This window comes from Micromesistius poutassou (genome assembly GCF_964030765.1).
Source record: "Micromesistius poutassou genome assembly, chromosome: 12".
Taxonomy (NCBI): Eukaryota; Metazoa; Chordata; class Actinopteri; order Gadiformes; family Gadidae; genus Micromesistius; species Micromesistius poutassou.
Window position 1 is genome coordinate 18,362,833 of NC_140282.1, and position 24,535 is coordinate 18,387,367.

The following is a 24,535-nucleotide window of genomic DNA, read 5'->3' on the forward strand; positions in this document are numbered from 1 at the left end:
AGGTCATGGCTCAACTGGTGTCTAGAAACTGAAAATAGTTAATTGTAAAGGTATTCCATGTACGAACAGCGAGACTGAACATGAGAAACTTTAAGCTGATATCAACGGCAGAGGCGGCTCGGGTGTAAACAAGGTACGTGGAAGATACACCAACTGGGGTCTGACTTTTACTGGGGGGTCTGATTATCCTACAGAACGCATCTGGAGAACATCAGGTCAAGTCGTGTGGGGTCAGGTGGGTTCCTCCACACGGGGGCTCACCTGTTTGAGCACGTCCAGGATGAGCTCCTGGTACACCTGCGTGATGCCCATGGACACGGTGTGCAGGCTCATGCCCTTGCTGAAGTGAGCCATCCCCACCAGGTTGATGAGCTCCCAGGCGCTCAGCCCCCCGTTGTTCCTCTGCAGGCTCAGCTGCAGCTTGTACTCCGCAAAGCGGTCCTGGTTCCAGCTGCTCCCCATGGCCTCCAGGAGCTTCCGCAGCAGGTACTCAATCTAGAGAGGTAGATCAAAACCATGTATATACAGTAGGGGTGTGCATCTCTCCAATAAAAGACGATTCGATGCGTATAAAATAAAAAAGATTTTTAAATGGTTAACGATTCGATTCAGTTCGATTCAGAAGGATTTCGATTCGATTCGATGTGGCACGGCTCAATTCGAGAGGGTGTGATGCAATGGATTTCTTGTTGAAAGTAGACGATCATTTCACAAAATGAATTGACTTGTAAATGTGGCATTTCCTTCAAAAAGATTTATCAAAGACTAGAGAAGAAGTGTATTTGTTAGGGGTGTGCATCTCTCCGATAAAAGACGATTCGATGAGTCTCTCGATACATGGGGTACGACACGATTCAGGAACGATACATTTTTAAAATGGAACGATTCGATTCAGTTCGATTCAGAAGATTTGCATCTTTTAAATCAAAATCGATTTTCCGATTCAAATCGGTTTTTGTTACACCCCTAATATACAGTATATACACTATCGTTTAAAAGTTTGGGGTCATCTAGAAACATCTAGATTTTTTTTTTTAAAGAAAATGTCAATACATTTTTCAATGTAGATAACATTAAATTAACCAGAAATACAGTCTAGACATTGTTAATGTGATAAATGACTATTCTAACTGGAAACGGCTAATTTGAATGGAATATCTCCATAGGTGCACAAAGGCCCGTTTACAGCCACCGTCACGCCTGTGGTCTACTGGTGCATTGTTTAGCTGATCATGTTAAAAGGCTAATTGATGATCAGAAAACCCTTGTGCAATTATGTTAGCACAGCTGAAAACTGTTGAATGAAAGAGTGGCCGTTTCTCAATTCGCGTTCTCGTGTGTACTCGTGTACTTGCGTTCTCGATAAACGTCATCAGTGGTAGCCCAAGCACTGTTCCAATTCCAAGTACGCGAGAACGCGAGTACTGTCGTAAAAACCTGTGTGTGTTCTCGATGAGGCCGTTCTACCGAGGACGCATCGGAGGTGACTCGTGTGGACTTGGGACCGTTAAATATCCCAGGATGCATCATCGAGTCCTCTGCTGTTCCAATTGCAGGTGCGTACTCGCGTTCTCGGAAGTCTGTACTTGAAAGTCCGGACTTGCCAAGTACGTACTTCCAAGTCCGCGAGAACGTAGTCCGCGTACTTGGTATTGAGAAATGGCTAGTGAGTGGCTAGTGGCTAGTGAGTTTTCATGGAAAACATGAAATTGTCTGGGTGACCTCAAACCTTTGAACGGTAGTGTATGAACTGCACGCTGTGTGGCGTATTTCTCACTACCCGACTACCTTTGTGAAATCCGATCGCTGGCGTCAATGTGAAAAAGTACACAGTCCTGAATATAGGCTAACACAGCTTGTTTAAGCAGTGGAGCAGTATATTTAATACATGATACATTGATATGTTTCATATATTACTAACTACTTGGTGGAACTACTTGGTGTGTATTTGCTCTTCAAACTGATCTCCCTCACCTCTTCTGCCAGGATGACCAGAGGGTACGTGTCCTCGGACAGGAAGGTGAAAATGCACCAGACTTTGTAGGCATCCTCCTTTGAAATGAGGAGACTTCTCATGTTCATGTTTTTCTTGTAGGACATTGTCCAGCACATCTTGTTCAAGTCCTGCATGTCGAAATTGTCCCTTGCCTGTGAGTTTAAACGGAGAGAAAAGGAGGTAAAGGTCAAACAGGAGGTAAAGGTCAAACACAAGGGAAGACTATTCACAAACGCTCAGTAGGAAACTGCCGTTTGTTTTCTTCCACCTAATGAATTCCACAGGATGTTGCGGCGTATAAAGCTAATGTTTTCAACTGCTTCATTACAATGCAAGTCAGAATCCAAGAGAGAAAGACGCGGAAAAGCCCTCAGGGCACAGGGACAAAAGAAACTGCAGTAGGTTACTTGTGCCAGGTGATGGTTCTTTTCAGGGTATTGTGTATTTTCCACAGTTAGAATTAAGTCAAAATAAATACATTGAGTTACAAACATGGATGTTTTCACTGGAGATAACCTTTTGCTGTAGTTGGATTCAATTGCATTAGTTGTAGCGTTTTATGATTTATCTTTATTTATTTTAAGTTAATTGTGTCTGAAATGGGCTACATCAATTGTATTTCATTAGAACTGAGTTGAGTTGTATGTTATCCTCAAAAGGAACTCAAACATAAAAATATATATAATGGTCGGATAGAATAAATTCTTAACAGGAAGTTTCTACTCTACAGCAAAGACAGGGCAGGAGCAACCCAGATGTGCTAATCCTCATGAAGAATAGGCTTGTTGGAGGGTTTCTTGTATTGCAGCCCACTAAAGCAGTTTAGGACAGCAAACCAAAGCTATACTAGACTGCAGTAAAGGAATGATAATATCCCATTACCATCAAATCTGTTTAGTTTGGATTAATTTCATGTCCTATAGATTCACTACAGATTGAACCAAAAACTCCAAATTTGAAGATCGGCTTCGGAAATGGAAAATAGCCAAACTCCAATTTTGACAAGCACAACAATCTTCGGAGAGGTGATGATATGAAGGGCGCGTTGCCATCCTATACCTTTTCCAGGATGAAGCGTTGGAGGTAAGGCATGTAGCCTTGGTTAGAGACGGGGCCTCTGTCATCATCCTTGAAGTGTTCTTCTAGAGACACGGGGTCATGGGGGATGTTCATCACCGTGCACAGGTTGTAGGAGAGCACCTGAGACACAGACAACATGGGTTAAACCCACCATGGTCTCTCATGCATATGGGATCCTGGAAGATGGCTGACTTTGTAAACTATTTAGGTATTTGATGATACATTTTTTTTACTGAAAAAAATAAGAGAAAGTCGATACAAACAGCGTAATGATACGTAACAATGATCAAAACTACAGTCCTGCTCACACTATATGTAAATATAATGTATATCTGCTCACACTACACTTCAGACCATGTACTGTTCACATTAGACATTGATATTATGGGCAGATGTTTTCAAGTGTGTTTAACAAATGTGTAGTGAAGCAGATACAGCAAAATCACAGAAAATGGTGTTGCAAAAATATTGGGAACCATTACATTTTGGAAACTAATAGGAGAAATGCTACTTCTATATATAGTGTGATATAAAAGAAAGAATATCAACTTGAATTCACTTCTAGCCGATTAGGCCTAACCTTTTGAAACCAACATCTATTTTGTATCATGCAACCATGCATAGAAAATAACTTCTAGATTTGCATCACAAGTCATGTGTAACTTTCTGCACGTCACTCATAGAAACGGCCAACATTTTTACATTTATCTAGATACAACTATATGCTGATTAAATGTATCAAACATACAAATTACTTGTGAGCAAATGCATTTAACTAAAATACGGGTGATTTTTACAAAAATATCTATCATGCCAAGTCAACTTTATCTATATAGCACACTTCATACACAAGGCAGGCTCAATGTTCTTCACGTAAAAAAAATATCATACAATAAACTAAAACAGGATTTCAAAGAGTGCATAAAATACATTTGAATGAAAGGACAGGTTCAAATTCTAGTAGTAGGAAGCAAAGGTGAACAAAAACGTTTATAACCTGGATTTAAAAGTAGTCAGGGCTGAAGCAAGTTTCAGATCTTCAGGAAGTTTATTCCAGCTTTGTGTTGGACAGTAGCTTAAATCTGCTCTCCCAAGTTTTGTTTTGACTCAGGGAACAATTAGCTGACTTGTCCCAGTTGATCTTAAAGGTCTATCTACAGGGTTCATAGTGGAAGCATTTAGTAATTTATAGGTGAGCAGCAGTATTTTTATATCAACCTCTGTCATACCGGAAGCCAATGCAGGGATTTGGGAATCGGTGTAAGACGTTCAAATAGTTTAGTCCTTGTTAGAACTCTAGCAGCTGCATTCTAAACAAGCTGTAGCTGACAAAGAGCTTTTTTTTTTTTTGAAAGAATGCAAAGAATAACCCAACCTACTCGTAATAAATGCATGGAGAAGTTTCTATGTTGGTCCTATTTTCTCCCAAAATGTCAAATCTTTGTGAAATAAGGGTTGAAATGAAAATGAATAAATAACGTGAAGTACAAGGCAAAAGTAACTGTAACTGCTCTCTCAGGTTAATTTAGAAAGCTGAGCCCACAAGCCCCCCCCCCCCCCTTTAGGGGGGGGGGGGGGGGGCATATTCCAAGAAAACAGGAAGTGGGCGGGGCATAAGGAGGTCACCCATCAATCACCCCGAACCCTTGACAACCCTTTTAGGACACGACACCAACATAGTGAAGTTATGCACTTTTTCACGCCCCCTTTTGGCTGATTGGTATGAAAAGTTACTAACTCCTTACCTTGCCTATAAACTATAACTAACATTCCCACCAAATTCGGTACAAATCTGTACTCATCTTTTCGAGATATCCCGCTCACAGGCACTCGGCCAGACAAACAAAAAACGTAACCTCCTAGGCGGCGATAATGATATCTTAATTTATAGTCAGACACTAATAAAGTATATATATTTTTTTAATTCATAGATAATATGACCAAATGTAACTAGTTACAAATAACATCGATTTGTTTCCACTCGGATACATTTACTCCATACCCAAGTTTAATATGTATTTTCAAGACATGTAATTGAAATAACGCCCATCCAGTGCAGAGCTATTTAGAAAATGCTCTGATCCAGTGTAAGGGCAGAGTTACAGTGTGAAAAAAGTGATTTTGATTTAATTGTTGTAATAAAATGTGTTTTATTTTGAATTAGCAATGCTTTTATAGTAATAGTTATATATTGTTATTATTCTATAGGCTACTTAGTATTCATATAACCATCATAGACCCCGACGCTTTTTAATTGCACTGACTGTATTGAAATAATTTAAGATTTCATTTAAGACAAAAACGAGTTGTCTTTATACATAGGTCTACAGTAGTCCATTGGTTGATTGGAGAAAGTAGCCTGCATCGAATATAAATATTGATCACTAATGCAATTAATCGTGAGATAAATCCCTTGAAATAAAAATAAATGGGATTCAGACTAAAACACCCATGACGCATTATGCAAGACAACGTATAATTGCATGATAAGGCGTCATATATTTAACAGTGAGTACAACTATTACAACGTAGATTAAAAGTCCCACCTTTAACTGAGATTTCGAAACTTTTCCACACTTATCCACGTCCAAAGCGGAGAACGCATGCCATATTGGTTTCAAAAGCTCGTCACTCTTCCACATTTTTAATCCACAGGAGTCTACACCAACAACACCAAGTAGTTAACCGTCCCTCTACCTCAAGCCGCAACCCCCCCCCGTGGTTTTACCAGACTCTGAGACATGTGACCCAGATGTCGCAGCTGATTTTCTGTAAACACATGTAAATGAGGCAGTCCGGTGATCATTGGTTTCATATAAACATTGCACCAAATGTTCCCCTAATAATCACCTCAATAATGAAGGATTGCATGAATCGCATTAAAAAAATAAAATAAAAACAGTAAAAAAAGTTAGTCATTTCATTTTTGTTAATAAACAGGCATTTATTTTTTACATGGCTCAAAATAAATTATTACACATATGGATGACCCTGACAAAGTATACTTGAGTGCTAAGGTGAGTAGTAGTTAGATTAAATTGTAAAAGCTTCAGATTTGGTGAATGGGCCTACCATTTTATCTATATCTATATATATATATATAGAGAGAGAGTAGCTAAAGAACTAGGTAATTGGCCTAACGTTATATGGAAACAACCAGGAACTTGACTTCAGACGTTGCGTCTTCATACTTCATTGTCACTCCTTGTCGAGAAGAGCATCATGTGGTGAGAAGTATAAACCACCAATCATCTCTCGATCTCCACCCGTTCCACTGGCGGTCGGTACAGTCCGCCCTGCGTCCATCGGAGCCGAGCCCCGCACATGGTACTCCGCCCGGTGCGAAGCAATAGAAACCGTTACAATAGGGACTAAAATCCTATTGTCTAAGATCAATAGATGTATATATTTGCAAGGGTTGTTGCAAAAAAAACCTATTAGGCAATCATTTATTCAGTCAAAACTGGTTGTCAAACACAGACCTTCCAAGACGGCTCGCTGGGTAAAGGCGAACTAATCCACACCATCCGACGTGCTTATAACAACGTACAATAGCACGCACCTCTCCACACACGAGGCAAATGGCAAAAACATAAGACTGATGGCTTGATATAAGGTGAGTCATACGGAAAAAAATAAGGTTATTTAAGTGATTTATACTTAATTAGCTCATGAGAAACTTAAAAACGTACAATGAAAGACACAAATGCCTCAATTCCCTTAGCTTTTCTTTTTTTAATATGCTGTTGTATATAGAGATGGTTCATACATACACCAACCAAAAGCTTGAGACCTCGACGTCAAGTCCAAATGTACATGCTTCGTAAAAGTACCCGGTCCGTACTTTCAGAGCTCATCCAATTACGTCGTGTAGGTACCCCAACGGAACACCGAGAGCATTCTCTTTTTTCAGAAATCTAGAATGTTTCCATGTTGGTAAAAGTTATACATCGCCTATTGACCAACACCATAACCAAATACATGTGACAACCAGCCATTAGAGGAGGAGTTGCTTTGAAAAGTAACAAAGTTACAGCCATTTGTTGTTTTTAAATAGTCTTCATCGCTTTAAAAAAAATTGCAGTCTGATACAGAAGGCTAGGAGACCTGAACATTATGAAAGTGCTAGTCATTCATTTACAGAGGTCAGGTGTCAAATAGTGCTATGGAGTATCCAATATGCTACATATGAATACTGTTGACACCTTTGAAAGTTGCCCCTAGATGTTATGTGAGGCTACTTGGAGAAAAAAATAAAAGATCAATAACCTTGGCTTGCAAGTACATTAACAAACATGACAATTTGTTTATGCAGAAAAATTATATCAAGACTGCCAGGTGTAACGTTATCACGGCCCGGTGGGCCTAAACAGTGATAATGCATTATTTCGTCCCATCATCCTTTTTCAAATTGTTAGAAGCCCCCAATTTTGTTAGGTTGGGAAAAGAAAAAGAGTTGCCATCATGGTCTCCGGTCCACGTTGGACTCCCAGAACACCGCGCTGTCGAGAGCTTCTTCCTCACGCGTCGTGCTCAAGTTCTTGGTTTCCTTTTAGGTTTTTTCACCCCCCCCCCCCCCCCCCCCAGTCATTGGCTGCGTTTTGGGTTTCCTTTTCCCCCCCCCCCCACATCTTCTGGTGCTATTTCCAATTTCAGAGATTGAAGAATGACTGAGAAGAACCAGTTCTGGGACCGCTATTGAAGGGAACAACACAAGCTTTTTTTTTTTTTTCACTTCACTACAATCAGTCACAGAGTAATAAAAAGACGAAGGGGGGGGTGGACTCAATTCATTCCCGGAGCGCTGCCTCCAAAGTTGAAGTTAGTTGGCACCTCTGGCACTGTGAACTTGTATCCTCCGTGCTTCTCGATCATCTTGGATTCTGGGAATGACGAGACAAAAAACGGCACGTCGTAAAGATAATGACACGCGTCGTCGGGCCAGACCATGTTAAGAGATTGAAGCGCGTGACAGCGACCGCTCACTCATGCATTGTGGGGGTGGGGGGGACACTTGCCATGTGCTGCCCGTCTCTGGTCAGCGAGTGTCCCGATGTCGTGGAGGTGTTTGCCCTGATCCTCGTCCAGGACTTGCGTGAGAGCCTGGTACCACGCGGGGTCCTTCGCCTGCAGATCTGCAACCGAAACAAGAAACAAAGGTCACAGGTTAAAAATCACATCCGTAGAGGAGAACGACGCAACGTTTGGATGCAAGATACCTTGAAAAGTTAACGCCTGAAGTATTCAAATGCGAATCATGAGCGATCCGTTCAGATCGAAGCGACCTTTTTCCCGGGCTTGAACCCAATTCATGGTTGCTGTGCGTGAACCCAAAATGAGGTCATCATGGCCCTCATGCTTAGTTCTTACGCCTCGTACCCGCTGTACACGTCCGTCGACGGATCTCATTGACTTTACATGGGGACGCTCCCGAAATGCATTGTGGGTCCCGTCCGTCAAATCGGTCTCCGTCTCTTGCGTCCAAAAAGTTGAGAAAAGTTTAACTTTTCAGGCAGCGACGGATCCGTCACCCAATCAGATCGCGTTATTATACGCACGTCATACGCAGATCCGTGTTTTATACCCCATGCGTCGGACACGCCCACTCTCTTCCGTCGACGGACGGTGTACACGTGGGTACGAGGCGTTACTGCGATTTGGCGCACACCTCTGGAACACGAAAATAACCTCCCGAGGGAGTGCGGGAACTACCAGTCTACGCTAGGGATGGGTCAGAATATTTGATTATTCGATTATTCGTTCCTGAGGGTCAAAGTCGATTTTTCAACATTTGGACCGTTAACATTTTTTCCCCCATTCAAATAAACAAGAATTAACGGACGGAACTAATGTTGGTTCTGTAGCACTAATAGTTAATCATGTACAGAAAAACAATATACACAATACACAAGCATACATATTCATATATATGCATACAACACAAACACTGATCACTGTTAAAAGTTCGTTTTTTTTTGCGTTTAAGATATTAAGTGATTTCTTGCCGATGATCCACGGCTGCCTTTGTGAACATCGGCATCGAATAATCGATTATTCGTTCATAACCACCCACTGATTATTCGACCATGAAAAATTAGAGTTATTCACATCCCTAGTCTACGCTGTATAGACCTGGTAGTTCTGGCAGTACTACTACATGCAACTCAACACGGGCCGACCCTGATGGGTTGGGGGGGGGGGGGGGGGGGGGGGGGGGGCGCGCGGCCGTCCTTACTCTGTAGGATGGTCTTGAAGATCTGGTACTCGTCCACCAGGTTGTCCTCGTCGTCCACGGCCGTGGTGTAGCCCTCCAGCGCCGTCTCCTCGGCGTCGTCCTCCTCCCAGTCCTCGTCGTCGCCGTCCTCGCCCGCCTGCTTGGCCAGCATCTCCAGGTACTCCTGGCCCTCCTCGTCGATGTCGTCCTCGTCGCTGCCCAGCTCGGCTACAGAGGGGGGGGGGGAGAAGGGGGACACGCCGTCAGTCAGTCAGTCAGTGAGCATTAGGCATGGGCGATTCGCGAACGATTCGGTCAGAACGAACGAATCCCGAAGGTGAACGACGAGAACTGATTCCCAAAAAGAAGAGAAGTGATTCCTTTTTTTTTTATTATTTTTTTTACATAAAATAAAATTATGGTCACTCAATCAATATGGTAAATAAAAGATATAAACGAACAGAGCTTCGTCTCCCCTCGACTTCATTTTGATTGAGTCTAAAACGTTCTCATATTGATTGAGTCTAAAACGTTCTCAAACCACACGTGTAATGGGCGTCGTAGGCTAATGCTACAGAAATTAGCTGTTTTCCCGAGCACCGTCACCGTCTGAGACCTTCTGGTGGTTTTAAAGGCTTCGTTTGCGGGCGTACCTCATATTTAAAAGCAAAGTGGTGAGGCCAGACACCTGAGATGCCCTGCCAAATGACGTAACTGACCATATGACTTAACAAACTGAACGAACTGAACGAACGAATCAAACAAACGAATTGTGATAGTGAAAGGAACTGAAAGAACTGATTCCCGGAAAAGAATCATTTTGCCCATGCCTAGTGAGCATCTCACGCCCCCCGGGGAACCAACCACACCGCTTTCTCAATCCTCCACAAATGACGGTTGTATCTTAGGGCTGATTGTACAGTTCTGGGCCAGTACCGATTCGTCAGACACTGATGTTAATTTTTGTGTTATTATTGCCAGGAATAAAAAATGAGACTTTCAGAACCTAACTAAAGCGTTTCAGCCCTTCACACTTATCTTTGAATGAGCACCGATTAAAATGATATAAAATGTATGAAAACCTTTGACTATTTTTGACCTTTCAAATTTTGGTGGAAAAATACAACAAAAAAAAAAATTGCGATACAGATCACAACTACGCCACTGTCACCTCTGAATCTCATTTTCCCCCAATGGCTGAAAACGGGGTGAATATCGTCCGATACCGATTTACAGCGGATACATCGGTTTATCCACAGCATGGATTCCCCTTTTCTATAGTCTCTATAGGCAATATGAATTGCCTCATCCGTCATATCCCTGAAGCACAGCTTTTTTGGGATTAAATCAGTAGCAGGTGTTTGGGTTACTCTTTAAAAAAATAAAAAAAATAAAAAAAATAAAAAAAAAGAGTCTTCTCACCCGTCTCCTCGTCATCCTCTCCATCTTCATCGTCCTCGTCCTCGTTCTCGTGCTCCGCTCTGCAGGCGTAGGCCCGCTTCAGGCCCGTGAAGAGCAGGATGGCCGCGGGGAGGAGCTGGCCGGCCACCTGGTTCACCGCCACGGGCCGCTGGTCCAGGTCGATGAGGGCGCACAGCCCCAGCACGCACATCTTCCGGTCGTGGAGACTGTGGACACGAGGAAGGCAAGGAAAACAATGTCACTTTGAAACGGTTGATGTTATGCAGTGGCGATTCTAGACCGGTTGTAATGGGGGGCGGGGGGGGACTTTTCTGTTAGAGGGGCACAAATTGTTGACGGGGCGGGGGGGGGGGGGGATTGATCGCGGACGAGCGCTATTGCGGGCACGATTGTTGACGCCGGGGGGGGATTGAAAGATAAAGGGATTGTTTTCGTAAGATGTAGCAAATCGCATATCATGAATACCATGTAGCAAAGATGCATTAGTAAAGTTTAAAGTAGTAAAGATTTTAGCAAAGATTTGTTCAAACAAATTATGTTTCTGCGGGGGCGGGGGATCAGTAGGCGCACGTTTGTCTGGACTGGAAACGACCTTACCAGTGGAACCAAAACACCTGAGCATCTTTTTGGTAAAAAAAATGAATACAAACTAAGACCAGGAAAAACTCTGGACGTGAAACGAGACCACACTCCGTTAACGGTGTGGAAGACACTGCAGCGCTACCGCAGCGGAGTGTATTGGACGTTGCATTAAAAAAAAAAAATGTGACACCAATGCACACCAACAAATATCCTTAAGCCAAAGTGTCTGTAAAAGGTTTAAAATCCAATCCATATAGTTGACTGGTCACTGGAGAAGTACATTTGTTAAAATAGTCTCCTGAAAGCAGTGGGGAACTTCTGTACCAGAGGTTTGTTTGACTTTAGACACTGACACGGTGAAGTCAACACAGAAGGCCCCACGTGAGGGTAGGACGTCAACAGAGACCGAGAGCCTCCACTTGGTGTATTTCCTCTTTGTCGGTGTGACCGCTGTGCAGTCATCGTTTCTGACGGTGTGCCAACTGCCGCAGACTGTTTAAACCAGCCGAGCGATGTTGCCAGGTCCCTTCTATCATCATCACAACGCCAAACCGTATTTGAACACGTTCTTTAAAACTTGCGCGGGGGGCTGACATGCAAACGAGTAAAATCCTAGTTGCCATAGTCTATATTTCTGCAACAGCAATGTCCAGTACAAATATAAACAACAAGAGACTCACTGTAAGTAAGGCCAGGGGTAAATTAAATGAATGTACGGATTGATACCCGATGACGCAAAAACGCATGTTAATGTAGGGCCGCTCGATTATGGAAAAAAAAAAAAATCATAATCACGATTATTTTGGTCAATATTGAAATCTCGATTATTCAAACGATTATTTTTGAGTTTGAAAACATGATGCATTTATTCATCATTTCTCTCCAAAAAAAAAAAAAAACACTGTCATTGTAAATGAGAACTTTGAAATTTCCCCTTAAAAATATACACAAAATGGTCAAATAGAAAATAAAGTCCAGATATGAATCCAGCTGTTCTGCAATTTCTATATATATTAAAAAAAAAAAAATTCGTTCAACTCGATTATATTAGTTTGGTGATCTTTAACTCTGAAAATCGAAATCGCGATCAAAATTCGATTAATCGCCCAGCCCCTAACGTCAATGCCAGGCGAAAAGGAAGCAATGAGGTCGCAGGGATCCCCCCCTCACCCGAGGAAGCAGTCGACATCCTTGAGCCACTGGGTGATGAAGTGGTTGGTGATGGGCTCCGTGTTGTTGGGGAAGCGGAGGTTCTCCAGGGTGTTGAGGAGCAGGGGGGGGCTGTAGTAGAGGGCGGCGATGGCCACCTGCAGACACATGGTCCTCAGCTCGCTGGTCTTCACCTCCCGCGTCAAACGCTCCAGCGCGGCCGCCACGAACAAGGGCACCACCTGTGAGGGGGAGGGGTGAACTGACTGACTGAGTACTAGTCCGCTCTGCAGACCGGTCAGATCTAAATTAATTTGGTTCATTATTATGTAGCGATAATCTGGTCCAAGACCTCCTTCGTTACGCCTTTCATTGCAGACGATTTTTTTTGTGTTTGTATTTTCAGGTAGTTTCAGAGTCGACAACAATTTAAAGATTTATTTTTTGCATTTTTCAGCTTTATTATAGAGAGAGAGACCGAGAGGAACATGTGGGAGACAGAGGGGAGGACATGCAGTAAATGACCCAGGCTGGATTCGATCCTGGGTCTCTGCGATTAGGACTTAGGCCTAATATATGGTACGCGCCTTAGCCCAGTGCACCACGACAACAATTTAGACATTGATCAGCCAATCCGGTTTGAGAATTAATAAACCGCCAAAAGCTCAGTTAGGGGGGGTTGGAGCTCAGGGTTTCCCCACGGGTGTGGAGGCAAGGTGAAGCGCCACCGCTACACGACAGCCCGCCTCTACAAACAAAGGAACGTTTCCTAACATGACGGCAATGTGCGCATCCAGTCTTGTAAGCGTCTGCGTTCAATTAGACAAAATATATAGGCTACTATTAGCCTAATATTTAAGTAGAAATATCCCACAAGAGGGAGTGCTGAAACACTGAATATTGGCACATCTATAATTCGGTCGTAGGTACAAGGTCAAAGGCACCGAGTACTGAATGGTATAAATCTAAAGCCTACCGATATGATCCAAGAGCCATCATCAATTGTCATTTGATAATTCAAAAGGCATCCGTCAGGTATCAGTGTGTACAATGTATGAATATGGGTTCTTAGTTGACTGTGCTGTAGGACAACAATTTAGTTCTGATGAATAAGGGGGTTCTGCGTGGGGATGCTGACCTGATCAATTCCACGACCTTTGCACTGCAGGATGATGACCTCCAGGAGCTTGGCGGCGTGACACTCGGGGTCCTCCCCGGGGTCTCCCGTCAGGATCTGCACGAAAAAAAGGTTTCAGAAGGGTTACAGTAAGCATCACCGCAGCTCAGAGACCCCCAAACCCAGAGGAGTCCCGCCGGGTTGAACCGGGGTTTACCTTCTTGCACATAGCGTAGATGATCTCAAGGTATTTGGTGTCGGAGAGCAGGGTGTCCGTGTCCACGGTGACATAATTGTGGAGCAGAGGCATCATATCTGTAAGACGGTGTCGAAACAGGAGGGAGTTAGCCCTAGTGTGCACAATATCCTAAAGAGGTGTTTGTCAATTTGTTACACTTTGTGTCGATTTAATCAGTTAGAATAAACTAGAACAATCAAGTAGACCTTGAACCGCCATTAATGGAAAACACTGAGGGTCAGGTAACAAAACAACGACGTACCTGTGAAGTAGTCAAACCCATCTTGCTGAAAGACTTCGTACACCAGCGGCAGCAGCTGCCACATCTGTGGCGACACCTGCTGGCAGGTCAGGCTGTGGGCCAACGACAGGATCTCCTCGTAGAACTCTGGAGAAGCAGGGGAAAGACGCGCAGGTTAATGAGTAGTCGAGGGACAACAACATGCCTCTCTCCACTCGGCCCGTGTATGGACAGGAATGCAGCGGAGCGCGAGCTGCCTACCAAGGACGTGTTGTTGCAGGACCGTCCCAATGACCTGCAGGCAGATGCCCTCCAACTGCTGGGTGATCTACAAAAAACACATTACAATTTAAATTAACTTACTGGACAAAACGAAAAAAGGTTTATAATAATAATAAACAATGATTTGAGTAATAAGTTAGCAATGTTTTAGAGGCCATCCGTCAGCTGTTTGTTTGGAGTATCCATCTCGTCTGTCTCACAGGTGTGTGTGAAAGAAACACTTCTCAAATGCAGAAAAATCACATGATCTTGCCCTCTTTGGCTCTTTTTGGATCAAGATGCAAGACTTCTCACATCTTACATCCTACAACGTGAGATATAACGTGTGATATAAAAAAAAAAAAGATCAAAAGCTGATCAAATGGAAATCCCTGCAAGCTTTAACGCAGTGTTTGACACTGTCGATACATAAAAACAGTGCTACACCAGCAGTTTACCAGAATAAATCTACTGCCGTCCCTGGGGGAAGTCTTAACAGTCCCGACTGTCATCTCTCCCTTTATTGACTGTGTGCTGTACGCCTCGTACTTGTCTCGTAAAAAATATAAGCCCCCCCGCTTGCGGTTAATTCTTTCATAGAAAGAGCGGTACACAGATAGATCCGAGTAGTACAGTGTTATGCAACCGAGGGCTGCTGCTGTGAGGAAGAGCCTTGGCGGACCTTGTGGCCGTCCAACACTATTTCTAGCTCATGACCGATGCATTGTGGGTGGGGGGGGGGGGGGGGGGGGAGAGAGAGAAAGAGCACTCATGGCCGGTGGTGGGCGGCTGACGATTGCCGCCGGCCACACTACAGCAGAGTGAGTGAGTGAGTGAGTGAGTGAGTGAATGAGCTTTGTGTGCGAGTGTGGAGCCAACCTCCTTATGGTCCTCCACCACGCTGAGCAACGTGTCGATGGTGTTGAGGATGCCCATGGCCGTGACCGCCTTGTCGTCTCCTCCTTCCTCCTCTGGGCCCGTCTGGATCACCTGGTTGAAGGTCATGGCCTGTCGTCCGCAAGGAGGACACAAAAAGAGTCACATTGGCGTTGGTACAGTAGTGACCCGCCACACCTCTATTATACCTTGTTGCCAGTGGCGGTGAACTGGCAGTGAGTCACTTTCCGTAATTAAAAATAATAAAAAAGGCACTCACCAAGTGCTGCGTCATCTCCACTGCGATGGGCGTGACCTCTTCGCTGTATTCACAGATCATCTTCTGGATGACGTTGGTGAGGTCATCGTTCTCCGTTTCCCGGACGATGTGCAGAAGCGCTTGCATCACGGGCCGAATGAAGGGGGTGATGTACTCTTTGGCTGCAGAAGGGGTAGGGGATTGGGGCCGTGTGGTCAGCGAGGAGGTAAAACGTGTTGATCGTAAGCTACGTTTTGTCTTTTTTGGTTTGTTGGGAGGGTTGCATTTTGATAAGTTGAATCCTTGGGTGAACAACCAATGGGAAAAACCTCAAACATGTTTTTACATGCGATCACCCTTAACATGATTAATGACTAGATGAGTCTTCTCTTCCTCTCTAATCGTGTTTGGAGTACAGCCTGAAGGGATAAGCAGAGAGCTTTTTTTCAACGACTAACCATAGCCATCTACACTGCAGAAGTGTTCACATATTATAAAAAAATTAAAATAAAAGCTAAAACTCCCTGTTGTAAAAGGGGCCTGTCTGTTAATGTGAAGCGGTGTGGCAAGCGGTGTGTAGTTGTATTATCCCATGTATGGAAAATAATAAATTCATGATTCAAATCACATGTCTGAGCCTTCCAGTTATTATCTGTCAATCTTGTCAAGATAATGCATACAAATATTAATACCATTAAAAAAATAATGTTCATTTTAGTTAGCAGCGATAAATGACATGCAACATTCAACATAATGCACTGGACATGAAACGCATTCAATGGCTTTTGATGTGCTGAACGTCTTCACCTTTCTCCTGGTTGCTAATGAGGACCTGCAGGGCAATGGCTGCCTCCACCTTGACGGGCATCTCGTTGTCGTTGATGAGACACAGGCGGGTCAGCTCCAGAGCCGTCTGCAGGTTCTGGTCGCTCTTGAACTTCACCTCACAGAAGTAATGCAACACCCAGCAGGCCTGTGTGTTCAATGAACGATAATACAATTAAAAACAACAAGACTATTATTCCAACCTGGCCCTCCGACGATGAGAAAAGAATGCATTCTTGGTGGTTTTAAAGACATTTTGGATACAAGCATCCACAAAATGCCATTTATTGTTACTTATAATTTGAAATGCTTTCAATTTATACATATTTTTAGACCTATATTTTGGCAAGAGGTTTTTTAAATGAGGACATTACCTAGTTGCTTTACAGTAAATGAGGTTCTAGACGTGACTCAGGAATGGACAGGTAGACAGACTTATTTTAACAGCATTAATGGACCAAAGCATGGTAATTAACAAGTCTTACCCTGGCTCTCATGTAGCCCAGTTCACTGCGGAACAGAGGGAAGACGTGATTCTGCAGCATAAACTCCATCTGATCCTTATAAACCTTTTTCTGTGTAAAAGGAACAAAGGGAGAACACCACCACATAAGCCATCAGTTATTGCATAGGCCCAAAAACAATTTCTTAATGGACAGTTGTGACAGGACCTGTCATTTTAAACAAATATTTTTTTGTTACAAGATGCGCCACTTTGTTAGTGAATGAAAAGACAGAACATGAACAAAAAGCTAGTGACAAGGTCAATCCTCTAAATAGTCGTTAACAGACTTGTCAAATACGCTATAGAGGACTAGCATAAGGAAAACAAAAAGTTCCAAAAGCTTTGCCGCACAAGGAAACACCTGAACACGGCTACAAACGTTCTGCGTCCAAACTCACCTTGAGCAGGATCTCAGCTAGCGACCCGATCATGTGAAGGGCGCCGTCCTTTTTCCTGGGGTCACAGGCGGGGTCGGTGAGGATCTGGTAGCAGAAGCCCATCGTCTTCTGCAGGACCTGAACAGAACAAAGAAAACCCAAGTCGTCAGTGCTTCAGCCCAAGGGAGATTCATCTTTTCAACCGGTCACATATCCATAGACGGTTCTCAAAGAGCATCACACGACCAATTAATTAATTGCGTCACATGCTCCGTTGATCGACGCTCAATGAACCCACCTCTTTCCTCTTATTGCAGGAAGTGAAGAGCAGCGTTTGTGCCGCCGTGGTTGGGGAAATGAAGTCCTCGAACACATCTTAAAAAAAATAATTAATAATTAAAAAAAAAAAAGTAGGTGACGCGTTAGAAGGGGCTCACTAAAACCATGTGTTCATTAGCAACAGCATCCGATAGGATCCAGCGATAATGGTGGAGATGCGTCTTGTTGTGTCATTCCGCCACCACTCACCAAACTTCATGCGGATGTACTCGTACGGGTCCTCCTGCCACAGCTCCTCGTCGCTGTCTGTGTAACACATGAGTGGGAAAACCACATCCTGAATGATGCCCTGCAGAAGGTCAAGCAGAAACAAGGCGTGTCAGATTGGATACAGTGCCATGGCCATGATTTCATCAAAGCATCTGTCGTTTTGAAACGACATTTCCGTATTTCACCATTTTCCCCCTCAGTGAAACAGTGCAGAATACGACTTCAGTGGTCGTAACCATATTATGCAACCAAACAAAAGTATGCAAATGATGACGCAAGCTTTATCCTACAAATGATGACGCAAGCTTGGCATTAGCGCCCATGAGTCAACAAGCGGTACAGACCTGTACATCTATTGCTTAGATACTTGCTCATGACAGCTGTTGTGTAAGCATTCGGGAGATATATATATGCATTCAAACCTGGATGTGTTGTTTGAGGTTCTTCCAGGTGACTGCGTGCGCGATGCCCTGGTTAATATAGTTAAGTGTTTGCTGGAGTACCCTGGGGGCCACGTATTGCTTCTCCTTGTACTGATACAACACTTTGAGCAGCACCTAGTCGGGAAAAGAACGGGTTATATATATATATATGTTACAGTCCACAGTATCACAACCCTTAATGTCCAGTCACATTTATCAATGCATAGAGTTACTCCCTCAAACACACACACACCTGTTGTGCAGCAACTGCATATCCTTTAAGGAATAGTTCAGCAAATTCTGCATACTCTTTGGTTGTGTTTCCAGGGCTTCCATACCTGCAAAGAGATTTGTCCTTTAGTAATATCCGTTTGAAAGAAAAAAAAAAAATCTGTTTTACAATATACATCTCAAGTGTAAACAAAAACATGACGTCTACCTCTCAAACAGCCTCGCCAAGATGTGAAGAGCCCACTTCTTACACTTCCACCAGGGCAGCTCAGGCCTCTCTTCCTCATCTGCCTGCATGGTCTCCTGTGGGGGAAAAAAAAAAAAGCCACACTTTTGTCAGGTGGATTTTGACACTGGTGGAGGGGAAGGGGAACGCAAGGAACCACTCAGTGGTTTTCTAGGCAGCTAATCATGGAAGCATAATCCCATGACTAATTAATTTTATTAACTCACTGGAGGCACATCTCTGTCCACTACGGTCTTGAGGATCTCCATCCACTCCGTCAGGTTCTGTCTGTTAATGAGCTCCAGGGGGAGGTTGTACTGTAGGAATAATGACACAGCAGGTTGAATTCACATCTGTTAGGGAGGCACTTTCTCAGCAACTAATACAATTTTACTTAATGCAGATAATGTCGCTTAGTTCGAAGAAAAGGATAACAAGAGCCATCTATCCATCTATATGCATTGAAGATGAACGTCATACAATGCAACACCAGTACCTGAAACAGGGCATAGATGATCTTAAAGATCTGCTTCTGCACCAGAACAGAGTCACTGGATGGATCGGGCAGCAGCTGGATGAAGCGATCCTTCAGCATGGGCATAAAGATGTGCATGGCAGCCACCAGAGGCTGGCGTTCATCTGGTTTCTTGTACCTGATTGAGCACAGCGATCCAAATTAGCCAGAGAAACAACCTGGACAATACTCTAGTATCATTATTCATTATCAGTTATGGCAAAGTAAAACCTTTGAACTTTTATTTATGTGGGACTTGTGTGGGACAAAGAGGAGATTCTTAGAAGGCATCTGCTTACTCATAGTTCTTGACCAACTGATAGAGGCAGAGAAGGATTCCGAGCCACCCTGCACTGTTGTCCGACTGTAGGTAGAAGCCAATCTTGTCAACGATGGTCGTCCACTTCCCTGGGTAATCGTGCTTGATCATGTGATGGATGCATGTCGTCAGTTGAACTCTAAAAAGGTTTTGTGGAAAACGGGCATTCAGTAGTCGTTGGGGTTGATGGGAAAGGGCAGCAAAGTGGCAAATTACAGCAGTAAAGAAGTTTAGACATTAATCAAGTCAACGAATGGCTTGTTCTTACTACTTGTGTATGTGTAATCCAGATTGGAAATATATCTGGATGGTAATTACGGAAACTACAATTACTCTGAAAATTCTATATCAATTTGGGATAAAACCACTGTGGGTTTCAGGTTGCAAGAAAAATAAAAGGCTACCAGTATTGGCTTTAAAAGATAGTTGATTATGTCTTTACTATATAACTAGTCTACAAGCAAATGAGAAACATTTGTTTTTGGCTCAACAACCCACTGTACTTTGGTTACCTGATGCGCTCTGGGGAGTGGATGATGGCCTCCACAATGTTGTCTCGGATGAACTGCCGGTCCTCCTCGGGGATGTTATTGACGGGGGGCTCACTGGAGGAGCTGTCTCCCTCACTCCAATGCTGGGTTATCATGTTCTTAAGGTAAATCACACCTGGGAGGGAAACAGACCCATAGGCAAAACAGTCAGTTCATTTGAGAGACCATTACGACAAATACTGACCCACATGCAAATTCACCAATCCATGGCCTGCAACATACAGGTGGATGTCACGCCTTAGATTTGAGTCATGTACAGGACACAGCTCTGAACCGTGTTGCAAGGTTGTGTTGATGTTGCAAACCCCTGGTTGTGTTGCTCGTCTGCTGCAGTCACTCGAACATGTAGTCTTTATACCCCTTTTTTTAGATACAGTTACACCAACCCTAGCCTCGTGAGACCATCCTGTTCTTAGAAGTTGACATTCTGTTTCCCTCTGCAGATGGCCAGTCCGGCCTGGATCCCTTTGAAAGCCTTTCCCAAAAATGTACTATGTTAGGACCAATCAGCGAGTTTCAGTTGCTGATGAAAAGCACAGTCTGCCAAAATAAAATAAGAATAGTGGCAACAAACAATATATAGCAATCTCACACCAATCAAAAAACTTTCTCAGAATATGTCTTTGCCTTTCGTTTGACAGTATTCAGCAAGAGCAAAGGGAGCAAGAGCCTCACTCTGTTTTTTGAACTATGCAAGACGCAGCCATCTTTGAAAATCAATTACTGCACAGCCAAGGCCAGACAGACATTGCTCAATACAAAACGTGAATATCTGGATGGGCTGATGTAACTACACCAACACCACTGTCACTGCGATAAACACAAAGGTGTAGCCTGTTCTATGACACGCATTCCAGCCCTGAAATTGTTTACTAAAAAAAAGTACTCCGAACTAGTCAGGTGACTTAAGTCCATCGAAGAAACAATGCTAAGTCGTACAGGGTAGCTCCATCTGATGCTGTAGTTTCGTCTGAAGAAACCAATGTTAACAATTGCAAAGGGAGCTCAGTTTCAATGCCTTGGTGGTGATAAAACACATAAAGCAGGCCAAGCAGAAGCGGCAGTAGTGTCTGAGGTTGGCTAATACATTACCGCACTCCAAGTATTCAGTGATGTCACATTACATTAGAATCCTTTTTTTTTATTTATATAAACACGTTATACACGGTCAACAAAGTATTTTAGGGCCAAAATTTTACGGCATCAAAAAAGTTGCCCAAAATAGATTCTAAATAGCTGTGTCACATTTCAAATGTAGCGCACTGGTGACAATTGTGTATGAGAGAGGCTAATGGGGGTTCCCTTTAAGGCCAACTGCCTGCAGGGAAAGGCATCTGAGGGAATGCGGGAGGGGGAGGGTTAGACTGCTGACACATGTGTCTATGCCACCGGTGAGGCAATCATAATCCTGCCCATCAGTGCTGACAGAGCGTAACCCCCTTACCCAAGCCTCGAATGCCATCCCCAGTACACTACTGCCCCAATACTGGCAGATCACTAGACTAAAAACAGCAATTTAAATAGAATTTTAAAAAGGGTCAATCTAACATTTTCAGTAGATGTAGGGTGGGAATAAAGAAACGTACAGCTTTCAGGGGGGGGCAAAGGACAATTAACCAGCTACGTTGTGGATACTTGATTGTGTCATCTTAATTGTGCCAACTTCCAGTGAGTGTGCCTCGAAGGCACATGGTATCCCCTGGCAGCAGCAAACCAGAGCTCTCCGTTTTGGGAGAAATGACCCTGGTCTCTTATGTGTACATCGGCCCTAGCAAGTCTACTGCCCGCAGAAAACATTTCACAACAATAGTTTATTGTAGTTTTTAATATAAAAACACTTTTGAAGTCCAATGTAAATTATACATTTACATACAACAGTAAACAGACTTGTCGAAATGTCTGGAGTGTATTTTAGCCTTGCAGGTTATTTTCCCACTCATAAGTGTATTTCTATACATATATACATATCTAAAACTGAATAAATTAAGACCTTGATGATGAATATTGAATGGTTGCCATGGCTACAATAGCAGCCATGATATACTTGTTTTCAATGTATGTAAATAATGCCATGCAAAGAATATCAACATAGACTTTGGCTCACCTGCTTGCCTCACATTCAGATCCAGTTGATCTGACATGGTCACTCGTAATAGAGTAGACACAAAGTTGACCTGGGTGTGTCCCTATAAATAAGAAAGGAAAGACAATTTAGTTTAAACCCTGCCCCATCCCAAAACATTTTTATACAATTACATAATATTGACAAACAGTGAAAATGCAGATTAGAGGTGGCATTGAGTGAGTAGGCATGTCAAAGTATATGCAAAGGTATTAGCCATTTATAGATTAACTATTGTGGATGTATTGGTTACCATTAAAGTAGCCAATAGTTTGACTATGGAGATAATAGGACTGACAGGTGCTACAGAAAAAAACAACTATCATTGATACCCATCTATCTACATCTATATCCATATGCAAGTTAAGCAGAGGAATTACAGGAATAAAATGTAGTACTGTCAACTATCCAGCTTTTTCCAAATAGATGGTCTACGTGAACTCCTGACCCAGGCAAATATGACATCAGTGTGTGGACACACTGGTAGTATATAACATACATTATGGCCAAATATACGCAAGGCGGGTTATTATGGAATGCCTCACACGTGTTAAAAGGCTAAACACTAATACCAATATGAAAACCATTGACAACTCCCCCATACATTAGTCACAGAATAAGAAGTGAGCATTAGCTAGCCGACCCGGCTTGCTTGTCATTTTGACGGACGCGTTAACGCATGGTACATTTTCCGGGGCGCTCTTTAAACCTGTACACATTTTTCCCCCCCAACTTGGTAAAAACCGTACATGGGGCTGGCCTTGCTTCTCGTGGCTTTTCCCCCCCACCACTGTGACATTGAGTCTTAAAACAGTTAACCTACGTCAACTTCCGAGCATCGTAGCTTACTTATTCCAACAAAAAAATCCGAAGTGACTCTGATGAAGGAATATATCGTTATGTGAACATGGGGGGGGGGGGGGGGGTTTAATGTGATCTCGCATTTCTTTTACTAGTGGGCCGTGAAAATCAAATGTCATCACCGCTGGCTGCTCGTAATGACACGTGAGCAGCAGCAGCAGCGGAGGCTACAGAACAGGGGGAGGCTTTCCAACTAGTAACGTTAGCCGAAGTTAGCCAACTTATCCTGCCCCTCTCCTTCCCTTCAACTCTTAACGCCGTGGTCACATCTCGTCAAAACACTGACACACCATTCGCCATTACCAGTACCAGTACCAGTGTGTGTGTGTGTGTGTGTGTGTGTTCTCTATTACGTTTCGTAAATAATAAGGAACTGCAGCAACTGTGTGTGTGTGTGTGTGTGTGTGACACACAAGGAAGGGAACCATTAGCACACCATGGCTGCTAGCATTAGCACTAGCAGCGAGGTTAGCCCCGCACTGGCACCGCCGCTGCTAACGTTACGCACGGCCAGCGCCTGTCATCAGAACGGGCGGTTGTCACCGTACACGCGGAGTGCACACACCACGGGCAAAAGTAATGTCGTCCTCACACCGACACGCATCAAACGTCCAACGGTACGTTTTCTGAGAAACTTAAATAACGACAGCAGATCCCCCCCCCCTCCCGATTGCGTGATCTCACACACACATACACACACAACCATCTTTGATGTTGTGAGCGGACCGAGGGCCCCGATCCCGGGGCCCGCGCAACAACCACCACCACCACCACCGCCGCCGCCGCCGCCACAACAACTTCACCTCGTTCAGCTGTCTCTCGGCGGCTTCGCGCAGGTTGGGGTCCATGGTCCCCCGAAGGGCCTCGATCAAAGACTCCGGATCCATAGCTGAACGCTCCTGTTTGGTGGTGGCTCGGATTCTGGGGTGGTTTTTTTTTCCTCCTTCTTCTTCTTCTTCTTCTTCTTCTCCTCTCTCTCTCTCTCTCTGTGGTTCTTTTCAGTTCCCAGTCGCTGCGCACATGGACGCACGGCTCTCCAGTTACCGGCGCGAAAGGAAGAAGTGTGCACGAAGTACCCGGATAAATCAGCGCCAAGTTTCTGCAGTACGAACATCCGCTTGTGGTGGCTCTAGCTCCAGGGATTTGTAGTTTTATCTTCTTCTTCTTCTTCTTCTTCTTCTTGCGACTACGGCTCGGCTGGCGAACTTTCTTGACACGTTATACGTACTCACTATGGGTCTGGGGATAACCTTGCTTACTTGAACAATTAAAAAAAAAAAAAAAAAGCATAGATATGTTAAATAGGAATAATAGAAGAAAAAAATATATATATATGGAAATACGCATTCAACGCAATTATACGTACGGATTTGTGAGTGGACCATAGGAGTTCACACTTCTCAGAATTAAACGTTAAATATTCCAACCGTTGAACAAACGACATAAATAAAGAAGACAACGGTTTTGGTTTCGCGGACAAGCAGGCATTTCCAATCAGTAGTATACTACTGGTGTAGTACATCCATGTGTAGTACGCCAGGGGGCGCTCTCCTGGAATATCTCCCCTTGGAGCTGGGTGTAAAGGTAAAAGGTCGTGT

At 43.6% G+C, this 24,535-nt stretch overlaps 2 protein-coding genes across 3 annotated transcripts in view; both read right to left on the reverse strand.

The window, feature by feature from the left end:
- LOC311356677 (switch-associated protein 70-like) overlaps positions 1-5,751 on the reverse strand; it is a 13,435-nt gene extending 7,684 nt beyond the window's left edge. Inside the window, exons 1-4 of the mRNA XM_084476488.1 lie at positions 5,623-5,751; positions 3,056-3,196; positions 1,975-2,148; positions 262-495 (exon numbers count right to left, since the gene is read on the reverse strand). Of these exons, the coding sequence (XP_084332614.1) occupies positions 262-495; positions 1,975-2,148; positions 3,056-3,196; positions 5,623-5,718 (645 nt within the window). The 5' untranslated portion in view covers positions 5,719-5,751. The remainder of the gene's footprint in view (positions 1-261; positions 496-1,974; positions 2,149-3,055; positions 3,197-5,622) is intronic.
- A 1,893-nt stretch (positions 5,752-7,644) lies between these two features.
- Positions 7,645-24,032, reverse strand: ipo7 (importin 7). 2 transcript variants are annotated; one of them, XM_084476410.1, is made up of 25 exons: positions 23,741-24,032; positions 22,059-22,140; positions 19,916-20,069; positions 19,384-19,542; positions 19,067-19,223; positions 18,798-18,887; positions 18,553-18,647; positions 18,367-18,451; positions 18,114-18,248; positions 17,671-17,770; positions 17,441-17,517; positions 17,164-17,280; positions 16,746-16,835; positions 16,243-16,408; positions 15,457-15,617; positions 15,180-15,308; positions 14,301-14,367; positions 14,061-14,186; positions 13,778-13,875; positions 13,582-13,677; positions 12,465-12,685; positions 10,713-10,918; positions 9,312-9,518; positions 8,063-8,211; positions 7,645-7,959 (listed from the first exon to the last, which is right to left on the reverse strand). In XM_084476410.1, the coding sequence occupies exons 1-24, from the start codon at positions 23,822-23,824 to the stop codon at positions 8,063-8,065; spliced, it is 3,051 nt and encodes a 1,016-aa protein (XP_084332536.1). In that variant the 5' UTR covers positions 23,825-24,032; the 3' UTR covers positions 7,645-7,959. The 2 variants fall into 2 exon arrangements, with proteins under 2 accessions (XP_084332536.1, XP_084332535.1); XM_084476409.1 differs by having other exon boundaries at positions 8,095-8,211; positions 23,741-24,031.
- Between the last annotated feature and the right edge of the window lie 503 nt (positions 24,033-24,535).